We start from the raw sequence: 23,754 nt of genomic DNA, 5'->3' as shown, positions 1-23,754 counted from the left end.
ACAGGCCGGCCACGGGGGCACTCCGTCAACAAGGAGCACGTGGGCAAGGGGACAACGGTGCAGCACGCACTGAGGCCAGGGAAGGAAACAGGTCAGTGAGGATGGGAGCCTGCGTGCAGGAGAAAAGTGCAGACCGGTGGTTCTCAAAGTGTGGCCGCCAGGCCAGCAGCATCAGTGTCCCAAAGGAGCTTGCTGGACGCACAGTCTCAGAACTACCTGGGACGTTCTAGAAGCAGAACCTGCAGGTTCCGGTGCTTCTGGGGCCCTGCTGCGCACTCAGGTGTGAGAACCACCGCTGCTGGGACTCCCTGCTGCCGCCAGCATCCCTCCTTCCGGCAAGAACTCTTCCACTCCGCCTCCCCCCGCCCCAGACCTTCCCTGGCCTGGTCCCAGGGACCGGCCCATGGTCCAGGCTTGGCCAAGTAGTCTGACTCCCTGATCGCAGAGACAGGTTCAAGGCCATGCAAGAGGGAGAGTTACCCCAATCAGAATTGGCCCCAGGGAATGCTACTCTTCTCCTTCGCAAGTTCTTAGTCCAGTGGGACATCAGCCTGGGATGGCAGGGAACGCTTTCCCAACAAGGCCTCCCACCCAGCAGAAAGCAGGCAAGGAGACCAAGCACCTGGATCCAGCTGCACCTGAAGTCAAATGCGTGGGCACTTTCCCGTTACACAGAAAACATGTTTCCATATCCTATATGAGTCCATCTCCCTGTGTTTCTGTCATTTGTAGCCAAAAGGATCCTGAATAACACAGGGACGGAAGTGGGGGTGGAGGAGGAGGGGCGGGGCAAGGCTCTACAACCCAGGAGCCCTAGTTTCGAATCTTGGCTTCAAATGAGTCACTTTGCCTCTTGGATCCTGTCCTCCTGGAGTCCTTGGCCATGGGGGCTTACTGTAGGTATCACAGTCATGCGCAGGATGTGAGGGGTCAGATATGGCTTTGAGCAAGGGACCTCCCTGCTCTCAGCCTCATTTCCACACTGGCAGGAAGCAGAAGAAAATCAGTGCTGTGGTGGAAACGTGTGCACGGAGCTGGTGCTCCGTGTGACAGCTACCCTGAGTGGGATGGGTGGATGAGACCCAAGACCGCACCAGTCATTCCTGCCCAGAGGTTGGCATGGGCCGGCAGCTGCAGAGTGGTCAGCCCGGGCTACCCAGGATCAGAAAGAGCTGTCCCTTCCGCAAGCAGAGGAGCCGGCAGAAATTCTAGCTAGTGCTAATTAGGTCCTTAAAGCCACCAGCCCGCCTGCCTCCAGGGAGGGGACGGAACGCTTGGTTAATGACTGGCCCACTCTGCAGGGGGCCACACCCCGGTGTTACCTGCCGGCTTCCCCTCTGTGCCAGAGCTGGAAACTGCAGCCAGGAAGCCAGGCAGCCCCCGGCCGGCCAGCAGGGTGAGCCTCGCCGCCATCTGGTCCCTAACTCGGCTGCCTAATGTTTGTAGCAGACCCAGCAGCTAATTGCACGGGTAGGCAGCAGTCTTTCCACCTTTAGCACCTAATTCGCTATTGTTTCTTTGGAAGCCCGATCCTGCGGCTGGGGAGGGAGGGCTCTACCTGTTTATGGGACTTTCAGGCCCCGGGCACCACAGCCTGGCCTTGTTAGGCTCCGGCTGGGCAGGCAGCCAGGAGGGCATCCCCTGACTTCCTCCACTCAGCCTCGCCGCACCTCCCAGCACCTGCACGGCTCACCTGGCGGGCGGCAAACAAACCCCCACACCACAGCCTCCCCCGCTCCTCAGGGGACACTTCGCTTCCCTTGCCCCTCAGCTTTGGAACTTCATCTCCCCCCCCAAAACACACACACAGGCGAACGGGAGGGAAGAGACAAGCGGGCACGGGAGGCCTGGGTTCAAAGCTCAGCTCTGGCACCTTCTTCCACCAGCCTTAGTTTCCCCATCTACACAATGGCCCTCCTAACACTTCCTTGGCCAGGTTCTCGTGTCAATCAAATGAGATCCCAGCAAGGGCGAGGACACCGGAGCTTGCTCTGCCCCAGAGCTGTGCTGCTGGAACCGCTGTGATGGGAAGGGGAGCGGCGGCCATAGAGGGAGAAGACACTGGACCCCAGCAACACCCGAGGGGCGGGGGGAGAAGCACCTTGTCCCCACGCCCACTTCCAGCCCCGCTTTGGGGCCTCCTTCTTGCTTGCTTGCCTCCTGAAATGCTAGGGTGAGGGACAGTCCTTACTCCCCTCCAGCACCCATCTCGCCCAGTGCCATTACAAGGGGAGGAGGGGGAGTGGGAGGGACCAAGATAGCTCACAGCCTTCTGCACCCTGCCCCTTGCTCCTCGGCATCAGAGACGCTGAGTTGGGAGGGACGCTAAGCCAGGCCGGCTGGCGTGGGAAGAGCCCTGAACTCCCGGGGAGAGCTGCAGCTCACTGCGTCCAGCCGCATCTCATCCAACGTGTTGGTGAGCACTGTGATTACTGTGAACTGGCATCTAAGGGGCTCTGTCATATGCGCCTGGTGACCCCGGGTGACAAGGGAGAAGGAGGGAGACAGCTCCTGCCCGGGGTGCCCAGTGCTCAGCTCTCTCTTGCAAACACTGCCTGGAACCTGCAAGGTCAAACAATCGCACTGGGGAACGATATGGTGCATAGAAAAGCTGTGACACAGAGGGCGGGATGGGCAAGCAAAGACCAAGCCGGGCGCTCTAGGTCCCAGATCTGGTACCGTCAGTGGCAGGACACCCCGGGGAGAGGGCTGTCACCGAGCACTTAGGAGCGTGGTTTGTGGTGCCTCTCCTTGGGCTGGGAGAGTACAAGCATTAATGCAGAATCGGCGTCGGTGGGGGAAGACTGGGCGCCTGCACAGAGCTGAGAACTGAGACCATGAAGACTCCTGCTAGCCCCCTCCGCAGAGCGGGCGTACCTAGCAAGACACCACAGCAGCTGGGAAGGCTTCCCCCAGCCCACAGTGGAATCCTTGTTTCTCCTGACTCAGGAAGCATCCAGAAAGCTCTGTCTAGAGCAAAGAGAAGGGGCAAGACAGGGAGATAACCGCTGGCCTCGCTGCCCTAGGGATGGAAAAAGACAAGGTTGGGGGTGCAGGGGGAGCAGGCAGAGGCAGAGGGGGAGGGGCAGTCAGAGCTGGCAGAAGGCAGGGTGGATGAGAGCCTCTGGCTGCAATCTTTCTGGCCTCACCTTAAAAGTGCGCGAATGCGGCATCAACGCGGCCTCTCCCTCCAGATGAAAGCTCAAGTCGCGGCCCCTCCAACACCGCCCCACGCCCCCCTCTCTGCTCCAGCCCCACCAGCCCCCTCCTTGCACCACGACAGGCCTCCAGGCTTCCACACCCTCTGTGCCCTCAGCCCTTGCCCTCAGTGTTCCTATGGGCCCGCCCTCCCTGCCTTCAAGCCTGCTCAAGCCCACCCCGCGCCCTGCCTCTTTTCTGAGCACCCTAGCCCAACAGCCCCATCCCCCGCCCCCACTTTCTCATTCCTGCTGGCTCTGCGCCATCCGGCACATTGCATGTCTGGTTTGTCGGTGACCTTCCCCAATGTGCTGTGAGCTCCGTGAGGCCCTGCGCCTTGCCCTAACTGCAGCCCCTGGATCAGCACGTAGCACAGGGTTAACCCCACACCTGTAACTCCACAATTTCCTAGCTGCTATGGCTTTAAGCAAGTCAGTTCAACTCTCTAAAACTCCCCATGCAAGAGAGCAAACACCCAGCTCACTGGATGATGGCTTCAATGAAATCATAGAGTGAAAGGAGGTGGCATGTAACAGGTGCACAACAGGTGCCAACCAGGGTCGCTAGGAGTCATTCTCACCACCAGGCTCAAGCTGTCTCCTGCTCACTGCAAGGCCTCAGCCAGTCGTGGGAGCTGGAGGACCTATGTCCCCCACAGGGCTGCTGGGGACAATGCCCAGGCAGTGTCCCTAGTGGTGCCCTGAGCAGGGGGGCTGACACAGTGGGCACTCATCTCGTGGCAGCTGCCCCAGTCCTGCAGGGTTTGGAATTTGGACACGGGCCCCACCACTTTTTTATTTCGTTAGCTTGGGGGAGTGGCTTAACATGTTGGGGCCTCAGTCTCTTCATCTATAAATTGGGGATATTAACAGTGCCTTCTGCACAGAAGTCCTGAGGGCGTGATGAGATCGTGCGCATAAAGGGCTTCACAAAGCTGTGCAGGCAAAAGGGCGAACCGCAGACAAGGGGGACGGGCTGGGGCGGGGCAGGGAGGAAAGGCACCAAGGGCCCGAGTTCTGAGCTCTTGGCCGTCACCAAGGGGATGTACCTCTCTGAGGCAGCCGCAGGGAAAGTGCTCCTGTCGCCCACCCCGCCTGTGACCCCTCCTCTGCTCAGGGCCTCCTGGGGACCTCTCCCAGCCACTCTTGGCACAAGGCAAGTGCCGGTGACAGCAGCGGGACCCCAGACGATGCGTCTTCCACCTCAGGCAACCTCTTGCCTTCTAGGAATGCACAGTTTGCCCAAGGAAGAGACTCAGACTGAATGCGAGAAGGGAGGAAGGGAGCAGAACCAGTTTCCCTCCGCTGTCCTGACTGCTGCACCCACTGAGCCCAGAGCTCAGGGCAGGGGACCCCAGGCTTCCACTCTGCTTCCCACCCAAGACTCATCTGGCTTCCCCCCTGCCTCCTGGGCCAGGCCCTGGGAAAGAAGACCTTGAAGGGGACCAGCGCTGTGGCACAGATGGTTAAGCTGCTGCCTGCAGCACCGGCATCCTATATGAATGCCCGTTCAAGTCCCCGCTGCTCCACTTCCTAACCAGCTCCCTGCTAATCCACCTGGGAAAGCAGTGGGAGATGGCCCAAGTCCCTGGCCCCTGCACCTGCGTGGTAGACCTGGCCCAGCTTCAGCCATTGCAGCCACTTGGGGAGTGAACCAGTAGATGAAAGATCTCTCTCCCTCTGTGTGTGTGTGTGTGTGTGTGTGTCTCCTTCTCTCTATATAACTCTTTCGAATAAATGAATAAATCTTAAACAAAAAAAAAAAAAGAGGAGGAGGAAGAAGAATAAGGAGAAGGAGAAGCAGAAGCAGAAGACCTTGAAGAACGGACCCTTGGCCTTAACAAGGGCAGACTCTCCCCACTCCAGCGGGAGCCTCTGATCTGAGAAGAGAAACCCCAGGTCCCGCACAGACATGGACCCCGCACCTGCTATACCCCAGACCAGGCTGTGCTCGGCCAAACCCAGACATGGACTGACTTAGGGGCCCCGTGCAACAGACTGCAAGCTCCTTGAGGAAGGTTGCGTTTGCCTGCTATGAGGGATGAATTCCCGGCATCCAGGAGGATGCTGGCACTTCCCAAGTGTTTACTCAACATGTGCTGGGTGGGTAAACCCGTCAGGGAGCCGATGAATGAGACAATCACTGACTCACCAGAAGTGCGGTCCCCTGTGGCACCGCAGAGGTACCAAAAAAATGCATGTGAATGAATGAATGACTGAGCCCACCGTGGAATCCATGACTCTCCACCAACTCCAAGGCTGCCCACCTGCTTCCTTGAATGGCGCCTGGTGCACACTGGGTGCCGAGTGATCCATGGAAGAACCAACCACGGGACAAAGACAACAGCCCAAGAGGAAGGAGACACACACGGGCCGAACCTCACCCCCAGCCATCACGCGCTTCCTGTTTTTTTTTTTTTTAAATAATTTGTCGGTTGTCTTTAATTGTTGAGGCAGTAATACTTGGTTCATGAAACTGCAATATACAGAGAGGTGAAATAAATAGCTTATATATATATAATATATATAATATAGCTGGTTTTAAAATACCCCCTTATCATTGGTGTACTAGGTCACGTGAGTCACAGAAGGTCATAGCAGCATCCTCTAGAACTTGAGCAACGCAGGGTCACCGGGATCAGACGAGGCCGGCTGTCGTCGGAGGTCGAGGCGCGGAGAGCGCCCAGGCGCACACCTTCCCTGCGTGGTGTCCTGGGACAGCTTGCAGCGGACAATAAATAAATGACTGCAAACCAGAGAGCGATTTTTGTTGGAGTTTCGGGCGGGGAGGGGGGGCAGGGAAGGGGGAGGAAATGGGAGGAGTTTGTTGAGGGAAGGGGGTGCCACTTTCTCTTTCTTTGTTTTCCTCTTTTTTTTAACTTTTATTTTTTTTCTGCTTTTGCTTTCAGAACCTTTGGGAAAAAGGACTTTGGTTTCTCGGAGTGTCGGTTTCCTCGTTCGAGTCCTCCTCCGGGGACGAGTCTCCAGTCTCTTCCCAGAGGGAGGCAAGCACCTGTGGGTTGACAACAGCCCCTCTTTGTCATGGGGGGAGGGGAGAGGGTTTCAAGTCAACAACAAAATCCTCATCGCCCCTCCCCCGAAGAGTTTTGGTTCAGTTTTTTTGTCTTCTTTTAAACACAATGTACAAAAATAGAGCTTCTTCCTTATTTTTCATGTAAAAATATTCCTCTGATGCAGTCCTCTGGGGTGTGAGAGGGGCCGGGCGGCCTAGCCGGGGTGCGTGGGGCGGATCCGCCGCGAGCGCTTGGTCACCGTGGTGTACTTGAAGGGCTTCTGCGGCTCCGTCTGCCCCTTGGGGTACCGCTTCATGAAGTGCACGTCCTGCTGGTTCTCCCGGGTCTTGGGGCCCTTCCGCGGCCGCCCCTTCTTGGTGAAGCCCACGTACCAGCCGGAGTACTTGGCCGACATCAGGGCCGTGTAGTTGTTCTCCAGAACCTTCTCGATGAACACACACTCCTTGCTGGTGCCATCGGGCTGCAGGGACGGGAGAAGAGCGTTAAGGCGGAACCTGGCCCATGACGCCCGCTGAAACACGGTAAGGCAGGTGCTGTTCAGGACCCCTGGGGTGGGTGCGGTGCCAGGGCAGAGCAGACACAGAGGCCCCCACTCCGACTGCAGCGTGGGCGAGTGGAGATGGACAGCCAAGGAGCCAGGCTGGGGAAATCACTGCGTGTGTGTGTGTGTGTGTGTGTTTCAAACCATTGAGAGCAAACCTCAGGGGTAGGAGGGATTCTGCCTACACCCAGCCAACAGGATCCCTGCTGGAGACAATGCAGGGCCAGCAGACACCACCTGGGGAATGGCAGCAGAGGGAGAGGACCCCAACCAGATATCGAGGGAGATCAGATCTCCAGAGTGGGGGTTCCTGCTGAAGTGACTTAGCAGGGTTCTTGCTAAGACTGAATTTTGCGAGGAAATGCTCAGGCGGGCCTAGGAGAAGGTCAGGAGCTTGACTAAAGTTTGGCCAAACAAAAAGTCTTTGTCAGGAGAAGGTGAGAAAGGGAACAGCAGGTGCAAGGGGCAGAGCGCTAAGGAGAGAACATGTGCAGGTGGCCATGCCAGGCAGGGCACAGGTGAAAAGTCCTGACCCCACCCTCCAACCAGGTAACAAATTCCCACTGTCATTCAGGAATCCACTCCTCCCCATTCTCCACCTCACAGCCAGGCAGCTCCACTTTGTCCCTCCTAGGACAGGAGACCCAGATCCAGCCAATCAAAACATTATTTCCCCTTAGGCTTCAGTGATCGGTTCTCAGTAGGCATGTGACTCAAGCCATCCAATCAGAATGTTCCTTGAGACCTTTGTATAAGTGATCCCAAAAATGTTGGCTGATTTAAACTGTATTATGTAAGGCTGAACCGGAGGCAGCCATTTCACCACTAGAGAGAAAATCTTTCTGACGGCAAAGCCAGCATAGCAGAAGCAAAGCCAAGAGGAAGAGAATGGGAGAAACCAAGTTCTGGTTGCACCATCTGGGCTCTGCATCGAGCCACATCTAAAGGTCAAATTCGCTCCCTGATCTGTGGGCCAATAAAGTCTCACTTCCTTGAAACCAGCTGACATCATGTCCTATCAGTTGCAACAGAAATGAGTCCTGACAGATTTGCACAAAACCTGCCATGAAGTCGGCCACTCAGCTGCAGCTCAACTGCACTGTGAGGTGGCTCAGTATAAATCGCAGGGAATGCGGGAAGTGTTCATTCTTAACACGTGGTAGGAAGGAGGGTGGGGGGCTTCCAAAAATAAGAGATGTCGCCTGGCCAGACTCCCAGGCCCGGGCCCTGGGTTCTGGGCTCTCAGGCCCCCAAGCAGAGGTGTGAACTCCCATGGAAGAGAGGTACACTGGGCAGGGTGCCCCAGTGTGCAGAGGCTGATGGATTTCGACCCTTTCAGCCTAGCTAATTCCACTCTCAAGCCCCCAGACTCCGCACCACCTAAAGGAGCCAGGAGATGGGTCCTCCTGCATCACAGGATGAGGGCAGCAACAACGCTCAGAAACAAGCCTGACGCTCACGGGGGACCTTGCAGGAAGAGCAGGTGGCTCCGCCCGGGCTGGCCTGAGGCGGACAAAAGGTGGTGGGAAGGCAGGGCTTTGCGTCTCCTCCCCGAACCCATCCGGCCGCTCGATGGGAGAGTGGGAAACACACACAGTTGGAAGGCCTGAATTAGCAGCGTTCGAGTTTCCAACTGACATCTCCAAATTTAGGCCGGGCCCACTCCCCGTTCCGGACGGACGCCCAGCCAAGTTGGAAGCCCAGCGGTCTGGCTGTGTGCGGAGACTGAGGTGCGAGTTCCAGCCTTTTGTTTGAAGTGGAAAACGGGCTGGAGCTTCCAGGAACGTTCACCTTTAAGCAGAGGGCAAGCCTGGGCCCTGCAGACAAAGTGCTGAACTTTGCAGAAAGCAAACACTCGCTGGAGGACGAGACCTTGCCAGGAGGCTGCTGAACACGCAGAGGGCAGGCCCGGGAGGTGCGCTCGGCACTCAAAGGACAGCACCGGGTGAGGACGGCAGAGAGGAGCTCTTGAGCGAAGCTGGGGCAAATGTGCAAGGCAGGGAAAGAGGGGTGGTCCCGGGGCTATAGGTCCCCCATGGAAAAATACGGAAGATTTCTGCCCAAACTGAGTCCTGGTCTCGACAGAACAGTCAGGAAAAACTGAACAAGATTACTTCTTCACCCCAGAACAGCTGCCCCTGCCTGGGACACTGTTCTCCTTCAAGGCTGAGCTCAGGAACTGCCTCCCTGGCGAAGGCTTCCTGACTGCCATTTATCTCCCTGGGCGATTCCTCCACTTCCTTTGAGAGCTGCCAAGTTCGAGACCCGGCAGCTCCGCTTCCAATCCAGCTCCCTGTTAATGTATCCCGGGAGGCAGCAGATGTTGGCTCAAGTGCTTGGGCCCCTGACACACGTGTGGGAGACCTGAAGGAGTTCTGGGCTGCAGCAGGCTTTGGTCTAGTCCAGCCCTGGCTGGTGCAGGCATTTGGGAGTGAACCAATGAATGGAAAATCAATCTCTCTCTCTCTCCCCCTCCCCCGGCCCCCACCACGACTTTCAAGTAGATGAAAAAAAGTAAATGAACATTATTTTCAAAGTAATGTATAGGAAAAACTGCCTCCATTCAAACATCAGCCTTATTGGGCTCATATACGCCATCCTGTTAGCCCCAGGCACCCACTCCTCCCCCAACCTCCTGACAGAGCAATTTGGCATCTGCCTCTTCATTAACCCAAGAGCACCCCAAAGTCAGACTGGCATCTTCGTGGCCCTGCTGGCTGAGCCAGGCGTGCCCAGAGCATCTGTGGTTGGAGCAACAGCTTCGCTAGCAGTGGGGGTGACACGGGAAAGCCTACAAGAAAGCGGCCTCTGCCTCCCAGACCTTCCCCATGGCCCAGTGATACCATGAGCCACGGGAGACCCCTCCTGGGGACACACTGATCAGGGAGACTCACGGAGCTGACGGTGGGGGCGGCCACCTGGCCCACTCAGTCTTCCTACCCATTCATTCAGCATTTATCCGCTTTCACTTATTGATTTTCATTTTTCTATTTGAAAAGCGGACAGACAGGGACAGAGGTCTTCTATCTGCTGGCTCGCTCCTCAAATGCCTACAACTGCCAGAGCTGGGCCAGGCTGAAGCCAGGAGTCCAGAACCCCATCCGGGTCTCCAATGTGGGTGGCAGGAAATAAGTACTTGCTGCCTCCCAGGAAGCTGACATCAGAAGCAGATCTGGGACTCAAATCCAGGGACTCCAATATGGGATGCAGGCATCCCAGGTGGCACCGAATGACCACTCCAGCTCCAGCATTTATTAATTGCGAGCTATAGCCAGACATTTCCATATCCATTATTTCATTTCATCCTCTTAAATCACTAAGGTCAACTTGACCTGCAGGAAAACAGAGCTCCAAGAAAGCTGCAAGGACTTGCCTAAGGTCATGGAGCTCTAAGTGGCAGAGCAGGGATTTGAACTTGCTTAGCCTCTGCAGCTCAGTTCTCCCCTGCCCAATCCACAGAGGGCCACTGGGAGAATGGGTGAGGAGGAACAGGCGTTGCTTGTGCAAACCTCACCTCCCCCAGACCCACATACCAGGGGCATAAAGTGAGGCTCTGGATGTGCAAAAGGCTAGCCCCCGGCGCTGTGGCATAGTGGGCTAACCCTGTGCCTGCAACACCAGCGTCCTCTAAGGGTGCTGAATGGTGTTCTGACTGTTCCACTTCTGACCCAGCTCTCTGCTATGGCCTGGGAAAGCACCAGAAGATGGCTCAAGTCCTTGGGCCCCTGCACCTGCATGGGAGACGCGGAAGAAGCTCCTGGCTCCTGGCTTCGGATCGGCCTACCTCTGGCCGTTGCGGCCAGTTGAGGAGTGAACCGGCGGATGGAAGGCCTTTCTGTCTGTCTTTCCCTCTCTTTGTCTGTAACTCTATTTTTCAGTTAAAAAAAAAATGTTTCTTTCTTTTTTTTTTTTTTTTTTTAAGAGGCTAGCCCTGCCAGTGCCCAGCACACATGCTCAGTACATGCTGGAGACCCGTCCGGGTTTAGTGAAGATGGTGCAGTTGGGCCTCGGGCTGCAATTCCAACACTTGAGTGCAGGGGCCGATTACAAACCAGCCATGGAGCCTGTGATAATGCTAAGCCTCCCACCCTGAGAGTAGACCAGAAGCCAACAGTAGGTTGCACTGGCTTTGACCTTGGCCTGGGCTCCTCACCACCCTCTCACCCTGCTAATTATCTGCAGGACTTTATAAAACACCCCATACAGCTGGGTGTTTAGCCTAGCACTTAGGGTACCTGCATCCCATGTCAGAGTATCTGGCTTCCACGCCCCCTCAGGCTCCTGATTCCAGCTTCCAGCTGGTAAAGACCTCAGGAGGCAGCAGCTATGGCTCAAGGAACTGGTTCCTGCCCCGAAGTGGGAGACCTGGAAGAAGCTCCTGGCTCCCGGCTCCTGGCTTTGGCCTGGCCCAGCCCCAGCCATTGCAGCCATTTGGGGAGTGAACCAGTGGGTAGAAGATCTCTCTCTCTCTCTGTAAGTTTGCCTTTCAAGTAAATAAGTCTGTTTTTAAAAAAGGAAAAGAAAGGAAAGAAATGGCTCTGTGCGATTATTATATCAGTGCAAAATTTTTTAAAAACTCTGTGCTTGTGCCCCACCCCCAGAAATTCTGGATGAACTAGTTCTGGATAAGTTGAGCAGAAGCTGCAGGACTTTTCTGACGTGGAATTTGACCCTCTCTTCCCTACGCCCACCTCCAACCTCCTTCTGCCCAAGCTGAAGGATTCGATCCACAGCCTGAATCCTGGTGGCATCACTGGTACCTGGGTCCAGACCTAGCAAAAACAAGGACTTGCTGAGCTCCGTGAGCCAAAGCCTCCCCTTTCGCTTAGGGCATTCTGAGCTGGGTTTCAGTCACTTACAGCCAAAGCACACGTGCTGGTGGCCCTGAAAGGGCCTGTAACCCTGTGTTGCCCCCAAAGAGGACTCGGTGATAATCACACAGGTGGGGGCAGGTGGGGAAATCCGATCTGGGTGGGGCCTCCAGACTTGCAGGGGAAAGTCCAGCACACAATGCGAGATGCTCAGCCACCATTCATGGAACCACAGGAGCACCAGCTCCTGTGGGAGACGGGGAGAGGGGTTCCAGAGAGGCGGCCAGGAGAATGGGGGCACCTGAGCATACGGGGCTCAGGTACAAGGCAGCAGGGGGAGTAAGTACGTCCGGAAAGGCTCTGTTGAGGGTGCCATGCACCTGCCACAGGTGCACAGAGGTGGCACCCAGAGTCAAGACAGCCCAGGGAAGTTCCTGTTGTTGGAGTGGCTGGAGCTGGAGCCAGGGCTGAGGCCTGGGGCTCCCACGAGTGAAGGAGTGACCTCATGACCTGGTTTCCATCTGACAGATGACGACACTGTGGCTCAGCGAGCTCCAGGCACTCTGACTCCCTGGCCTGATGTGCACAATTCTGGCTGGAGGCTGCGAGTCAGTCCTCAGAAAGCAAAAAGCACATTTCTGTTGCTGTGGTGCTGCTGTAGCCCCTAGGCCAGGTATGTAGCACAGACGGATGCATGCACCCAGAACTGGCCTTCTTCAGGGAGCTCCAAATCTAATGAGGGATACAAGCCCCAAGACAGAGGGCAGGGACAGCCTGCTCAGCAGGAGGGCACACAGACAGGGGATGGCAGCCAGAGACAGAGCAGCATGGAGGGGCCCCAAGTCCCACCCCGGGAGCTGCGGCCAGGGCAGCAAGCCGTGAAACATTGGAGATGGGATCCGGGGCTGGGACCCCGCAGGGTGAGAGCGCTGGGGACAGGACTTCCAGAAGGCATGAGGCCAGGGCAGGTGTGCGGGAAGGAGAGGAATCCCGTGACAGGCCCAACTGGGCAAGGACACAGCCCTGGGCCCGAGGGTTCCGGCTTCAGAGCAGGAGTGTGCGTGGAGCTGAAGACAGGTGGCCATGGGGGCGCCCCCAGAGCACAGGGTCAGCCTCGGAAAAGGGGCCTGCAGGGGCCGGGGAGTGGGCATAGGAGAGCCAGGGCCGGCAGGGGGCCCGGGCCGGCCTCCCCACACCCCCGCGCGCGCCAGCTGAACCGTCCCCAAAATTCATGCCGAGGGGCGGGAAATAGGAGCCGGCCCCTGTGGAAGTGGTGACTCAGCGGCCCGGGGCCGGGGCTGCTCTTCTGACCCGGGAGGGCCCTCCTGGGGTCAGGATGCCGGGAACCGCGCCGCGGGGCGGGCACCGGGCGCGGGCGCCAAGCCGGAGGGAACCGAGCCCCAAACCCCAAGCAGGTCGGGCCTGGGAGGCGGCCCAGGCGGGCAGGAGAACAAAGCTCCCGACGCGGGGCCCGGCCACGCCGCCCGCTGCCGCAGGCAGCGGCCATCCAGGCTGGGGAGGGGAGACCGGCCGGGCCCCAGCCCCGACCCCGCGCGCCGGCCGCCGGCCCCACCGCGGGCCGAGAGTGAATCACTAATTGAAACCACTCCCGGGCCCCAGAACGCGCTCTTGGGATCGCCACTATTTTGCTGTTTGAGAAACTCCGGTTGGGGTGGGCAGTGTGGCTGGAATCTTTTCCTGCCAGACTGGGCTCTGAATCCCGCCTAGCACTGGTGTGGGACTTGGGACAGGGGCCCAGGGCGTGGCCAAGCCTCAGCTTTCCTATCTGTGAAATGGGGCTGGTAGTGGTACAGACTTGGGCATTCTTTGGGAGGGCTCCTTTTTTTTTTTTTTTTGCTCAGGGCCTGGCAGAAAACAGGTGCTCAAATTATCAGGGCGATTGCAACCGTTTTTATTAAGGGATTTCCCCCAAAATATTAAGGTGACAATACTTGAGCTCAGGTCCCTGGCCTGTTACACCCTCCCAAGTCACCTGAGCGCAAAGCTGAGGGCTTCGAGAGACCAAAACCCTGACTGGCCACCTCCCTCCCACCTCCGTAATGTGTAACCAACTGCAAATTATGCACCAGGGCCTAGGCTCCCAGCAGGTGAAGTCCTTCCAGCCTCCATGGACATGGAGGCTGGCACAGTCCCTGCAGGGGAAAGGGGCAGACAGCTTGAGCCCACCACAGAGCCTCTGCCAGGACCATCGTCCACCTGACATTCCACGGGCAGAGAAGGGGAGCAGGGGAGCTCAGACACCCCTGCCCCAGCGCCCTCATCACCGCCCCAGTTTGCTGCATGCAGCTCTCTTGCCTATTCCAGAGTAATAAAATCTTCCTGAAATGCTAGAACCGTGAGGCCCAGCGCTGACAAGGCAGCCGGGTTCCGGAGGCTGCTGTGCGGCGCTGGAGGCCCCTGGCGATTGTTAAAGTGATCGCTGCAGCCACAGCACTTGGCCGACTGCTGACTGCTCGCTGGGACTCTCCTGCTACTGAGGAGGTCAGAGCTCCAACCCCCCCACCACCACGGCAGGACCAGGGGCCCTCTGTGCTCCCAAAGCCCAGCCGTAGCCCTGGCTACCTTGGCCCGGTGGACTGCAGGTGCTCCCCCGCAGAGAAGGAATGGGTGGGTTTGAAGGGAAGAGATGACCTTGGGGCTGGCTCTCTCTCTCTCTCTCTCTCTCTCTCTCTCTTTCTCTCTCTCTCTCTCTCTCTCACACACACACACCACACACACTCACACACACACACAGGGTCTGCTTCCCCTTCTTCCCAGCCCCCGGGAGCGGCAGGCCCTCACTCACCTTCCCCACGAGCTTGCCTTTGCGGTTCATACACAGGTAGAATTCCGTCTCCTTGCCCTTGATCCGGACTTGACTACCGAAGGTGTCTGTCTCCACTAGGAGCTGGGCTTCGAAAGGCAGGACAACAAGACACGCTGTTTAACCAGGGGCAATGAATGGCCCAGCCTGAAGGCTCAGTGACATGGTCCCTGACCCCGTCCCTGGTCCCTCCCTCCCCCAACCTCAGGCCTGGGCGGGGGGGGCTCTGACAAGTCTCACTGGAGTGAGCACTGGGTCCCTCAGGCTGGGAGACAGAGGCTCCTCTTGGCACCCAGGTGGCTCCAACAGGAGGGGAGTCTGCCCTGCGCCCTTCTCCCGCTCATCACCAAGGACCCCCAGCCCCTCAGCCCCATTTCCCAAAGCAGCACAGCCGGCCAATTTCCCCACCCCCGGTTTGAGAAGAAACAGTGTTGGGACTAAGGGGCATGCACACAGGTGCACAGGCGCGAGTGCTCGCCCTCTCACACACACACACACACACACACACACACCTTGCCCTGGGGGACATCAAGCTATTTCAGAGTCCACTTTCCCCAGAGCAAACAACTGAACCCCCGCTGGTGCCCCCTTGGCACCTCTGTCCCAGCCACTGGAAGCTGCCAGGGCACAGAAAGGGGACGTGCAAACCCCAGGGGAAGCTGTGCGCCCTTCTCTGGTGTCCCGGCCACCACCTCTTCCTACCCAAGGCTGTGACCGTCCCCCCTGCAATGCTCGCACCCCGCCCCCCGGCCCCCTGCTTCCTAGCACCCTCGGAAGTTTAATTTCACTGACAAGGGACTTGCTTCTCCATAACCAGAATCATAGCCCCGAATTCCTGAGTACAGTATCCTTGGAGCCACAAGGAATGTGCCTCAGTGCTCCTAAACTACACGAGGTAGGATTTTAATCAAAAAAATTTACAAATATAGACCCTGGTGCCCTGCTGTGAAAATTACAACCATCTGGAATGCAAGATTTCCAATAATTAATCTAGCCCTCCTTTGACACCACTGCTAATTAAAATGTGATACCCACCTTTCCGAGGGGAAGAAAAAGAAGAATTTATATAAAATTTAAAGATCTAACAAGAATTCAGTAATTCTAGAAACAAGGGGAGGCACATTCTTTCCCCTCCCCTTCCCCCATGGCCGGTGCACACTGAGTCGGACTGAGATGGAGGGCGGGGTACACACCTTTGACCCCCACCCCCACCCCCACTACCCCTTCATTCAGACTCCCTGTGATTTCTTCTGCTGGCTCCACCCCAGGCACCAAACAACACAGCGGCTCGGTGACTTTTCTCCATCTCTGCACAGAGCTCAAGCCAACTGGGGGGGAGGGTGTGGTCAGGACAATTCCAGGAGCTTCTGATGAGGTCTTTAGAAGGCACAGATCTGCATCTAAACCCCGGATCCCCTTGCCAAGTGTATGACTATGAGCCTCAGTTTATTCATCTGCAAAATGGGCAGAAGCACCCTTAACCTTCAGGACTGCACAAAGTGACACAGTAAAGAGCTCAGCACCCTGTTCTCAGAGGCTGGGGAAGGGGAACTCAGTAACTGTTGTTTTAGTTTCCTAAAAACTGCAAAACTGAACAGTTTTCCTAAAAGAAAAAACTGTTCAGACGTAGTGGGAAGAACCTGGATGTGTGCACAAGGGCGGACCTTGCTGCCCAGACCCTGCGCGCCACCGAGAGCTTCCTCAGCGTCCTCCAGGGGCCCTGGCATCACCCTCCGGGAAATGCCCCAGAAAGTGCCTGCGGTTGGGACTCACAGGGCCTGAGTTCATTTCCGGCATTGCCGTCCCAGGCTGTGTGGCCCTAAGCAAGACACCCGCCCTTCCGAGTCTCCGTTTCCTGGCTGGTGCAAGGGACAGAGGGGCTCAACCCTGTCCTGCTTCTTGGAATGGATGAGTAGAGGCCAAGAGAGGGTTGGCAAGGGAGGCTGTGGGAAGCAGGTGATGCCATGGGGCTGGGACCCAGGTAACCCCCAAGGGAGCTCCAAAGGCAGCCTCTGCTGCCTGCCCCCTCGCAGCACCTGCCCAGGCCTTTGTCCTCAGATAGCTCCTACCATGTGCTCAATGAGACTCCCCGAGCCCACTGCAGCCACTGATTCCCATGAGGCTGAGTGTCTTAGTGCCCATTTCACAGTATAGAAAACTGAGGTAGAGAAGGCACTCCAGCACGAGGGGCTGACGTCAGAACTGCCCACCTCTTTCTGCTGGGACCTGGGCTCCTCCAAGAGAGGCCTCCAAGTGCAAGCCCTACTAGCACTCAGTGGCCAGAGGCACGACAGGAGACCCTGGCCTTGGCCTTGGGCAGGCCTGGCCATTCCCACCAGGTCAGGGAGCGTGTGGGCCCACGGGCCCCTCCAGCGGAGCCGACAGTCCGTTCTCCCTGACCGGCTGCAGCCTGCACTGGCCCAGCCTAGACTCCACTCAGCACATGACATCATGAGCAGGGAGCCGGGCCAGAATTATGTAAAGTCTTTGGGGAGCAATAGCTCGGCAGTTCTCAGAGAGAGAGGAGAGGAGGGGAGAGGGGAGGGAGAGGGGGACTCCACCCAGGCCAGGTCCACTCCAGAGCTTGCCTGGTCCCCAGCACCTCTGCCCCATCCGGCCCGTGACCCCAGCTCTCTCGCCTGGGTTCAGCTCCCTTCTCGGCCCTGCAGCCAGTACCTCTCTCCTCTCATCACACCTGGACCTGCGCAGCTCCGGCCACACCCCCTGCTCTCCACACACCAGCCCAAGGAATCCATGACAAATGTCACTTTAAGAACCTCTCTCCTTGCCTCAGACTCCTTTCCAGGATGCACACAACCTGGCCCCGCCCCCATCCTCACAGGCCCCGCCTTCTCCCCCCACCCACAGCACAGGTACTCCTGCCTCTGGGCCCCTACACCTGCGGTTCCCTCTGCCTGGAGCTTCCTGCAAATGGCCCCACACTCCTAGGTTGTCACTCAATGCCACTTCCTCAGAGCGGCCTTCCATGACCACACTGCCCAGGGCTGGCACTGCCCTCCCCTTGGCATGCTCCGTTTCTCCAAAATGGCCTCAGGTGTTTCTCTCTGCCCGGCAGGAGGCGAGCTCCCTGAGGAAGGGTCTCGCCTGGCTTATTCACCCCTGCAATGCCCAGGCTTCAGAAAGTGCATCAGGCGCTGTGGCACAGTGGGTTAAAACCCAAATCTACAGGGCTGGTGTCCCATACGGGCGCCAGTTCAAGTCCTGGCTGCTCCACTTCCGATCCAGCTCTCTGCTGTGGCCTGGGAAAGCAGTGGAAGATGACCGAAGTCCTTGGGCCCCTGCACCCGCATGGGAGACCTGGAAGAAGCTCCTGGCTCTTGGCTTTGGATCAGTCCAGCCCTAGCCGTTGCAGTCATTTGGGGAGTGAACCAGTGGATGGAAGACCTCTCTCTCTCTCTCTCTCTCTCTGTCTCCCTCCTCCATCCCTTCCTCCCTCCCTCCCTCATACACACACACACACACACACACACACACACAGGAGACTCAGGGAGAAGGGGCTGGCCCAAAGGCACGCAGTCCCGGGCTCCTCCCCCATCTCAATGCAGGGTGGGCTCCCACCCAACCCTGTCGGGGTTAGGACCAGGTAACCACCAAGGCCTCCTTCGCTCCCGCCCCATTAGGAGGTGTCAGCAGCAGCACACATGTGTGCAGAGCTGACGATGCTGGGCATCGTGCCTACCCCCATGCGTACATCAGTTCATGCTAACCCTTACAGCAGTCCTGTGAGGAGCCAATCCTTGCTGTGATACCCATTTTATAGGGGAGAAAACTGAGTCCCCAGGTCACACAGTGACGTAGCTAAGGGTCAAATCCTGGCAAGCTGAGCCAGAGGTCCCTACCCTGAGGGAGTAAGTAGACACAGATGGGGGCACGGTCAGCTTCCCTTTGGCCACTTTGCAGGCAGAAGCCCTGGAGTGGACATGCAGCTGCAATTTCAGAAGATGCTGGCGGGGGGCTAGGGTCTCCCCAAGGAAGAACCCTTAGAGCCCACAATGAGGTGCTCCCAGGGTGTTTCAGATCTGGTCCAGGGAAGACGAGCTGCACGGACCCAGAGGAGGAGCAAGTCCAAGCTGGGGCGCCGTCCTGAGAAACAGCACACAGAGCCGGGCCCCTCAGGGCCCACTGCAGAGTAGCAGCCCTGTGCCCACCTGCGGCCATGGACCAGGAGGGCAGTGGGAGAGGAGCGGGCACCAAGGACTCACTCCCTTCTCCAGCACCCGAACCAAGAGGGAAAAAGAAAGGCCAAGAAAACGAAGCCAGAAAGAAAGCCCTTTCTGTAAAGACTGGTGCAGTCTCTTTTTCCCCATTTCTCTAAAGTACCTACAGTAACAATTCAAAATTATTTGGGGGGGGGGGCGATGCTATGGTGCAGCAGGTTAAAGCCCTGGCCTGCAGTGCCAGCATCTCTATGAGAATATGGATGCCGGTTCTAGTCCCGGCTGCTCCTCTTCCGATCCAGCTTCCTGCTAATGGCCTGAGAAAAGCAACAGAAGATGGCCCAAGTGTCTAGGCCCCTGTCACACATGTGGGAGACCTGGAAGAAGCTCCTGGCTCCTGACTTCTGCCTGGCCCAGCCCTGGCTGTTGCAGCTATCTGGGGAGTGAACCAGCAGATGGAAGGGTTCTCTGTGTCCCTCCCTCTCTATAAGTCTGATTTTCAAATAAATAAATACATCTTTAAAAAACAATTCTTTGAAAAGTTATTTGAGGGGGCCGGCACCATGGCTCACTTGGTTAATCCTCCACCTGCAGTGCTGGCATCCCATATGGGCACCGGGTTCTAGTCCTGGTTGCTCCTCCTCCAGTCCAACTCTCTGCTGTGGCCTGGGAAGGCAGTGGAGGGTGGCCCAAGTGCTTGGGCCCCTGCACCCACGTGGGAGACCAGGAGGAGGGAACTGGCTCCTGTCTTCAGAGTGGTGCAGCGCCGGCCGTGGCAGCTATTTGGGGGTGAACCAATGGAAGGAAGACCTTTCTCTCCATCTCTTTCTCTCACTGTCTACTTCTACCTGTCAAATAAATAAATAACTTCTATGATATGAAATTTGTGTACCTTAAAAAAAGTTATTTGAAACCTTGATGAAAGATACTATTCCTTTGACTGCCTACCATGTTTTAACAGTCAGAAGATGGGAGCCAGTGCCGTGGTCTAGTAGGTTAAGCCGTTTGCAGTGCTGGCATCCCATATGGGTGCTAGCGGGAGTCCCAGCTGCTCCACTTCCCATACAGCTCCTTGCTAATGTTCCTGGGAAAGCAGTGGAAGATGGTTCAAGTCCTTGGGCCCCTGCACCCACGTGGGAGACCCGGAAGAAGCTCCTGGCCTAGGTCTGGCCATTGCAGCCAGCTGGGGAGTGAACCATCAGATGAAAGATCTCTCTCTCTCTCTCTGTCTTTCCCTTCTCTCTCTGTATTTCTTCCTTTCAAATAGATAAATAATAAATCTCTAAACACACACATGGAGTATCTCATTGGATCCCACAGCCAACCCCATAAGGTAGCCAACAGTGATGCCGCCTTTCAGGTGAAGAACCCGAGGCAGTCATCCGAGTAGTTCCATTCTCGCCAGTGTCACACAGCAAGGACCAGAGACAGGAAACTGTAGGGAAAGACACAGAGAGGCAGCCGGAGGTCTAGAGAAACGGCGCCAAGAGGGACCCAGCCCGGGAGAACGAGGCTGGATAAACTCCCCAAGACCGGCGAGGGCCACGGGGGAGCTGCGGCCCCAAGCGGCCCTGCCAGGTGGCCAGCAGCTGGCTGCCGCCACAATCCCATGCTGACGGAGCTCCTGGCCCCTCTCCAGGCATCACCGGCCTGCGGTGAGGGAATGTCCTGGCCACAAAAGGCACTGGGAGGTCACAGCGAATCTGTCCTCCCTCCGTCCCCTCTGAAGGTGGCCCCAGCACAGAGAAATCGAGAGGGGCGGGGGAGGGGAGATGTGGCCCTGTCGTGATGAGACAGGCGCATGCGCACTCTCTGGCCTTTGCTCCAAAGGGGCCCACACTCGCCTTTCTCCTAAAGTCCCTGGAGGAGATGTGATGGCCACGTGGGCCACCAGACAGGAAGAGGGGCAATCAATGGCATCGATCAGGAGCTATGTTTAATCCTCGCTGGGGCTCTCACGTAGCTGCTCCAGCCCCGGGGTCAGCGAGCCATGGGTGGCCGCTCCTCACTGGGGACAAAAGTTGTGGGCTCAGAGGGCAGGGGTTTGGAATGTAAACGTCCCTCCTCGTTGCGTGAATTCCAAGGGACACCGACCCGTTGATCGTGGCGTCCCCAGGGCACAGGGCAGGCAGGGGATCTCCCACATCCCTACTGTGTGCCACCCATGTCCAGAGGACAGGACCCACACAGGCACACACACGGAGGGACCCAGGCCCTGGCTTGCTCCAGCGCCTCTCTGTGGCCGGCTCAGCAGCCAGCAAGACAGACAAAGCCTCTGCCTCCAGGAGCTTGTGCTCCAACAGGAGTGATGTGAGTGGCTGCACCGGCATCAGGATGTCAGATGGCCACAGGCTCTGGGGAGGGAACCGTGCCTTTCAGGGACCGGGCACACGGACCCTCTGAGAAGGGGTGGGGTGGAAGCCAGTGTGCACGAGGTGAGGACATCCCGGCAGAGGGACAGCCGCACGAAGGCCCGTGGATGGGAACGGGCACCTCCAGGAAGACAGGCCGGCCGCCATTGCTGGCGCAGGCTGGGCAAGGAGGGGCCGCAGGGGCTCAGGAGCCAGGCCACACTGGCCCTCCTGGCTGATTCAAGGACCTGCCTTGGATTCTACGGGACAGGAATGCCATGGAGTGGTGGAGTGACATGTCCTACATTTCTGCAGAATGGACCGTGGGGGCCCACCCTGGAGAGAGCAGGGTCCCTGTGGCCTCGTTGGTGCCAGCCAGACCCAAGGATCAAGCCCTTCCCTCACACCAACCCCCCCCCCCAGGAAGTAACAGGATGAGGGGACTGGGAGCAGGAGGACCCTCAAAAACCCCAGAAGACCCCACACAGCTCTCCCCACGGCCGCACACGGCAGCCTCTGATTACACTTCGAGTCGCCCCACACTGATTTCACTCATTCATCAGGCGATGTCTAAGGGGCCCTCGTGCTGGGCTTGAGGACACAGCAGAAAGCAAGGTCATTGCCTCCAAGGAACCCCTGTCTTAGGAGCCGAGCATGCCAATAGCTGGCTCCACCAGGATGGGACCCGTACTGGGACAGGGGTGGTAAAGAGGCGAGGCTGGGGCTTGGGGAGGCTGCCCAGCAGGGCAGAGCCTGCTCCAGGGCACACTGGCTCCCTGTGAACCTGGAATCACAGACCCGTGCCAAGCCCCCACCGGAAGAAGCCTGCGGAATGTCAACTCCACATCCTCTAATCCACCCAGGCTAAAAGTGGGAAACTGAGGCCTGAAAGGGAACAGGTATGGAAAGGTAACAGCATTGTTCCTGTGCAATGTGGGCCGCAAGTAAGGAACAGGGCGCTAGACTGAGAGCTGCTCAAGGACTGGGCCCTGGCACGTGTCACTCACCACTGCACACACACACACCCCGCCCCCGGCTGGGCCATCTGTGTGGAATGTGCGAGGGGCCCTGGTGCTAACTCAGAGGAGACTGAGCCACACCCATGAGAGGACCCCAAGGCCATCTTTCCTCAGCTGGCCTCGGTCCCCTGCACAGAACCATGCCAACAGGGCCTGCCCTGCCTGTATCTGAAGTGACGGCAGACAGGAAGCTCCCCTTCTTCCCCCAGGGCCCCCCCAAGGACTCAAGAACCAGCTCCTGGGGCCTGCTTTGTGTGCAGCCTCTACCTGCAATGCCGGCATCCCATATGAGGGTTGGTTCAAGTTCCAGCTGCCCCACTTTTTTTTTTTTTAAGATTCATTTATTTATTTGAAAGGCAGAAGCAGAGAGAGAGGGGGAGAGGCAGAGAGAGAGAGAGAGAGGTCTCCCATCTGGGGGTTTATTCTCCAAATGGCCACATGGCCGGCTGATCCAAAGCCAGCAGCCTGGAGCTTCTTCCAGATCTCTACATGGTTGCAGGGGCCCAAGCACTTGGGCCATCCTCCACTGCTTTTGAAGGCCATAGCAGAGAGCTGTTTTGGAATTGGAGCAGCTGGGACTCGAATGGGTGTCCATAAGGGATGGCTGGCACTGCAGGCAGTAGCTTTACCTGCTGAGCCACAGCACCAGCCCCTGCTCCATTTCTAATCCAGCTCCCTGTTAATGCACCTGGGAAGCAGATGATGGTCCAAATGCTTGGGCCCCTGTCACCACTTGAAGGACCTGGATGGAGTTCCAGGATCCTGGCTCTGGCCTGGCCCAGCCCTAGCAATTGCTGGCATTTGGGGAGCAAAGGAGCAGATGAAAGATCTCTGTCTCGGCTGGCACCGCGGCTCACTAGGCTAATCCTCCGCCTTGCAGCGCTGGCACACCGGATTCTGTCCCGGTTGCCCCTCTTCCAGGCCAGCTCTCTGCTGTGGCCCAGGAATGCAGTGGAGGATGGCCCAAGTGCTTGGGCCCTGCACCCCATGGGAGACCAGGAGAAGCACCTGGCTCCTGCCTTCGGATCAGCGCCGTGCGCTGGCCGCAGCGCGCTGGCCGTGGTGGCCATTGGAGGGTGAACCAACAGCAAAGGAAGACCTTTCTCTCTGTCTCTCTCTGTGTCCACTCTGCCTGTCAAAAAAAAAAAAAAAAAAAGAAAAGAAAAGAAAAGAAAAGAAAGATCTCTGTCTCCCTCCCTCTCATTCTGCCTTTCAAATAAATAAATAAATCTTAAACAACCAAAGTTCCTAACAGGGGAGCCCCACCCTGAGCCAGTGACAGCCAGGACCACAGCGATGCGGTTCATGGTCATTACTCATATTCTTGCTGGGACAACCATGGGTGCCTTGTGCTTCGGACACTCTCCCATGTCAGTGCCCCGTTCTGCAGAAGAGGACGGCTCAGAGGGCTAACCCATCCCTGCTCTTAAGTGGTGGAGCTGAGACGTGAATCCCACCAGACTCCAGGGTGCACGTGCTCAGCCCTTGAAACCCCAAATCCCTGGCTAGCACAGCCCCTCCATGTGGCCCCAAGCCCCTGCACTTCTTAGGGTCCTGCCCTAGTACCCAGCAGCCCTGCTTCCTACAGCCAGGAACCAAGGCCCTCACCTCCCATGCTCAGGTGCATCAACCTTGGAGGTGAGGGGGGCCTTCTCATCCCCGCTAGGCAGAGGAAGGCTCTGAGCCCAGAGCTGCAGACTCCTGGCCCAGGCCCGCTGGTCCCAGGGCAAGAAGAGGTGGCTCACAGAAACTTCCCCCTCGACCCCCCTCCTGGCCTGGCAGCCCAAACCCTGAGCCT

At 57.6% G+C, this 23,754-nt stretch overlaps 1 protein-coding gene across 1 annotated transcript in view; it reads right to left on the bottom strand.

Moving 5' to 3' along the window:
- Positions 1 to 6,050: 6,050 nt before the first annotated feature.
- The window catches only part of FGF18 (fibroblast growth factor 18), a 33,810-nt gene continuing 16,106 nt past the window's right edge, over positions 6,051 to 23,754 (bottom strand). Inside the window, exons 4-5 of the mRNA XM_002710377.5 lie at positions 14,391 to 14,497; positions 6,051 to 6,692 (exon numbers count right to left, since the gene is read on the bottom strand). Of these exons, the coding sequence (XP_002710423.1) occupies positions 6,426 to 6,692; positions 14,391 to 14,497 (374 nt within the window). The 3' untranslated portion in view covers positions 6,051 to 6,425. The remainder of the gene's footprint in view (positions 6,693 to 14,390; positions 14,498 to 23,754) is intronic.

Source organism: Oryctolagus cuniculus, chromosome 6, assembly GCF_964237555.1.
Source record: "Oryctolagus cuniculus chromosome 6, mOryCun1.1, whole genome shotgun sequence".
Classification (NCBI taxonomy): Eukaryota; Metazoa; Chordata; class Mammalia; order Lagomorpha; family Leporidae; genus Oryctolagus; species Oryctolagus cuniculus.
Note: the sequence above shows the minus strand (reverse complement) of the source record. Positions and strands in the feature narration are given on the sequence as shown.